Source organism: Hipposideros armiger, unplaced genomic scaffold (genome assembly GCF_001890085.2).
Source record: "Hipposideros armiger isolate ML-2016 unplaced genomic scaffold, ASM189008v1 scaffold_22, whole genome shotgun sequence".
NCBI lineage: Eukaryota > Metazoa > Chordata > Mammalia > Chiroptera > Hipposideridae > Hipposideros > Hipposideros armiger.
In genome coordinates this window covers 545,334-548,955 of record NW_017731372.1, presented here as the reverse complement: position 1 = coordinate 548,955, position 3,622 = coordinate 545,334, and the positions used below count along the sequence as shown (strand labels likewise).

The window sequence follows — 3,622 nt, the reverse complement described above, 5'->3', positions numbered from 1 at the left end:
TATTTTACGTATCACTTTAGTTTTAACATTAAAAACTAAATGCAAAGATATTAGTAAGTTCACAATATTCCAAAATTTTACTTCAATTAAAGGCATTATTACTGAACTACTGCTATATAATACTCGTTCATTTCAAAGGAGTTGGATGTTACAATATATAGAGCTCAACTCAGCCCTGGCCGTTTTCTTTTAATCATCATATTTCTCTTTGTGTTCATAAGACCTCATTAACCATCTTAAAATTTCTCAAAGCACTGATTTTAGAAGATCAGAAACAGAGTTCTTTGCTTAGTGGATACTCAAGATTTATCTTCATTGAAAAATTAATTTGGCTTTAGTATCATTAAGTAAGGGTATGTCATCCTCAGAACCAAAGACTGTAACAAAAACCTTACTTTTGTTCTTTCAGGAAATTACGAGCTATACAGAAATAAGTTTCAATGAGATAGAATATAAGCTCACATAAACCATTATAGTCCAATTTCTTTTTCAGATACCTTACTCCCGAAGGAGAAAGAAATACAAGAAAACAGTGCATGTCATTCCTGGGCAAAAAGAGAAGCGAGGAGACATAAATATAATGACTCTTTAGCTGATTAATTAAAGAGACGGTTAGCAAAGATAATTGAATCCACTGATAATTTCAAATTCTCATTTCAAAAAAATTTTTGATAATTTCAAATTCTCATTTCAAAAAATTTTTTTCATAGTTTTAAAAGATAAAAAATAAAAGAGTAGGACTGATAGGAATTTCAAATGCTTCTCCTCTACCAATGAGCAGACTAATGAAAGAAGAAAGAAAAACAAAACCTTAGGCAATTAATAGACTGGATAGTCAAAGTTAAAATCACTAGGGGTTGACTGTCAATACATGGTTAAAAGAAAGCAAACACCAGGGTTTGATAGAAAGAAGATTAAACAGCCAGTGATAAATTACAGAGAAAGAAAAGAGTAAAGAAGGTGTATAGGGAAAGCTAAAGTGAGATCTTTGGGTCCTCCCCAAATCTTCTGTTACTGAAGAAAAGTCACTGCTTTAAAGCTTGACTGTGAAATAACACTAGCCCCCTGGGCTCACTGTAGAAGGGACAGAGGTCTTCACTTCCAATGATTCAAGGTGCTATAGGGAGGACACTTCCTTCTAGTGAGAAAAGGGGAAGTTTGTGATGCCGGCAGCGCTCTTTGGTTCTTTGAAACTTTGAGCTTTAAGAAGTTCCCATAAAGCAACGAATGGAGACTTGAGTTCTTTTTGGAAGGTCCTTCCTTTGTTAATATGAAAACCACCCCAATGGGCCCCTCAGTTAGAGGAACAGGTGCAAGTCTTCACCTAACCCAGTGTGTTTGGGGAAACCTGTGACATCACAACTGATCTGAAAGCAAGTGTTTTAGAGTTAGACTGAGCAGCCAAGTGGGCTGTGCACAGTGGAGGAATGTCGTAATCTGCATTAAAGTTAGCATACCTGCCTAAATAGCTCAGAGTAGGCCTAGATTCCAAATGAATATTTATTAAAATTAAAGTACATTATAGTGGTTTAAAATTAGAAAACTTTAAAATAGGATCAAGAACCAGAAATCAAGATAATGGGAGCCCCCAAAGGCAGATAGAATTAATGACAACTTTCCTCTTGATTCTATTATATCCATATAAGCAGACATTTCTCCATAAAGTTTTGTGAAACAGTGAATGACTTAGGGTTCATAACTTCTTTAGGATCATAGTTCAGTGATTAAATACTTGTTGATTGCTGTGAGATTTCATTTGCTAGGAAAGAGTTTAGTTCAAGCTCATGTAAAAAGTCCTTGAGAAATGAATGCACGATTCAGGGTGGATTATATCTCAATGCACGCACCCTGATTTGATAGAGAGGCATTAGCTACAGGCTTCCAAGTTTCCATCCTTTAAATCGGGGAAAGAAAGGAAACCCAGGCTCTTCAGTTTAGCTTCTGCATTATCAGTAAACTCCCTGGAGGCTTTCTGCAGCGGAAGCCGGGGTGGGCCCATTGGAATCCCAGACACCAGAGTCATGATGGCTTTGGTCTGGGACACTCCAAAACCTAGACAGGAAAAAAATAAAGGAGGAAAAGTGACTGGGACGGTCCACTTCACCACAAACATCCCAAAGAAGGGATTTGACAGTGATGACTTAACGATAGCATAAGGTAGACTAAAAAGATGGGAACGTTTCTAGTCAATATGGCAGACTGAGCAGTCACAGAGGATCCCTCCTGCTTCAAACACATAGAAAGGCTGGAAAAATTTTAACCAATTGACAAATTGTCAAACAAAACAGAGTAAGACTCAAAGTCAACTGAAAAGCAAAAAGGAGGGGCCGAGGTAACAGGGATAAAGAGGTCAGTGTGGCGAGGAGGAGCTGAAGCCAAATGGTCCATGAGGATCACCGATTCAAGGATCTACTGCTGTGGATAGAATGATGGAAGACTAGGACTTACATCATCACTAGGACAGAATTTAGTTCGAGCATATCTAAAAAGTGCCTGAGAAACGCACAGGTTAAGGTAGTTTATGACTCAATGCTGCCATTCTGGGGCTGGTTTTATAAACCTGGGGCAAGAATGCAAGACGAAGCCTTGGGTTTATGCACGGCAAGGAGCTGGACTCAAATGCCTGCGTAAAACTGGTAGCCAGCCTTCTATGAAAAGCAAGAGGCAAAAAACCTGGCCCACTGGCCTGGGGGTAGAGAGGCAAGGAATTTTGACTTCTGACAGGGCTGTGGACTGAAAAAGATCCTATGAAAGAAATCCCAACCCTGTACTATATGTGAATGAGAGGTCCAGATTTTCACTATGCTCTGGGTATAGAAGCCAGACTGAGAAATTAACCTAAATACTGGTTAGAACTGATGAAACTGTACTGTCCTAGCAGAGGCAAATGTAAAACCACTTGATATGACACCTCACAACCTAAAGCAGAATGGATTCCCCAGAGAAGAACAGTCTCTGAAGTTGACTTGACAGTTAAAAATTACAAAGCATACGAGGAGAAAGAAACTGCATGACAGCTAGCAAATGACAACTGACAAATTTCACATCCTGAGAACAGATGATGTGAAATTCTGAAAGACACTTCCAAGGTAAAAGAAGGACTAGAGCCCATAGGCTAAAAGAAGGAGATATAAATAAAGAACAAGAAGATTTGAAAGGAAAGCCAAAAAGAAATACTGGAAATGAAAAACATATAATCAATGAAACTAAATAGTAGAAAATATAGCTAAAGATAGAATTAGTGATTTTGAAGGTAGATCTCAGGAAATAACCCAGAATACAGCACAGGTATATATACAGAGGGTGCCAAAAAAATGGACACACATTTTAAGAAAGGAAAACTGTATTAAAATTGTAATAATATATATCGATAACAAAAGATGAATACAAGTCACGTTTGACTTCTGCAGTTACAAGAGGTGCTCAAAGTGGTTACCATCAGTGTAATTTTAATACAGTATTTTCCTTTCTTAAAATGTGTATACATTTTTTTGGCACCCTCTGTGTGTGTGTGTGTGTGTGTGTGTGTGTGTGTGTGTGTATACCAGGGGTGCCAAAAAAAATGTATACAAGTGGCCACTTTGGTCAACGTTGCTCAAACAGTAGTTCGCCATAATCAAAA

At 37.8% G+C, this 3,622-nt stretch overlaps 1 protein-coding gene across 1 annotated transcript in view; it reads right to left on the bottom strand.

Moving 5' to 3' along the window:
- Window positions 1-3,622, bottom strand: part of NPL (N-acetylneuraminate pyruvate lyase) — a 32,841-nt gene continuing 29,219 nt past the window's right edge. The window contains exon 12 of the mRNA XM_019635442.1: window positions 1-2,052. Within this exon, the coding sequence (XP_019490987.1) occupies window positions 1,868-2,052 (185 nt within the window). The 3' untranslated portion in view covers window positions 1-1,867. The remainder of the gene's footprint in view (window positions 2,053-3,622) is intronic.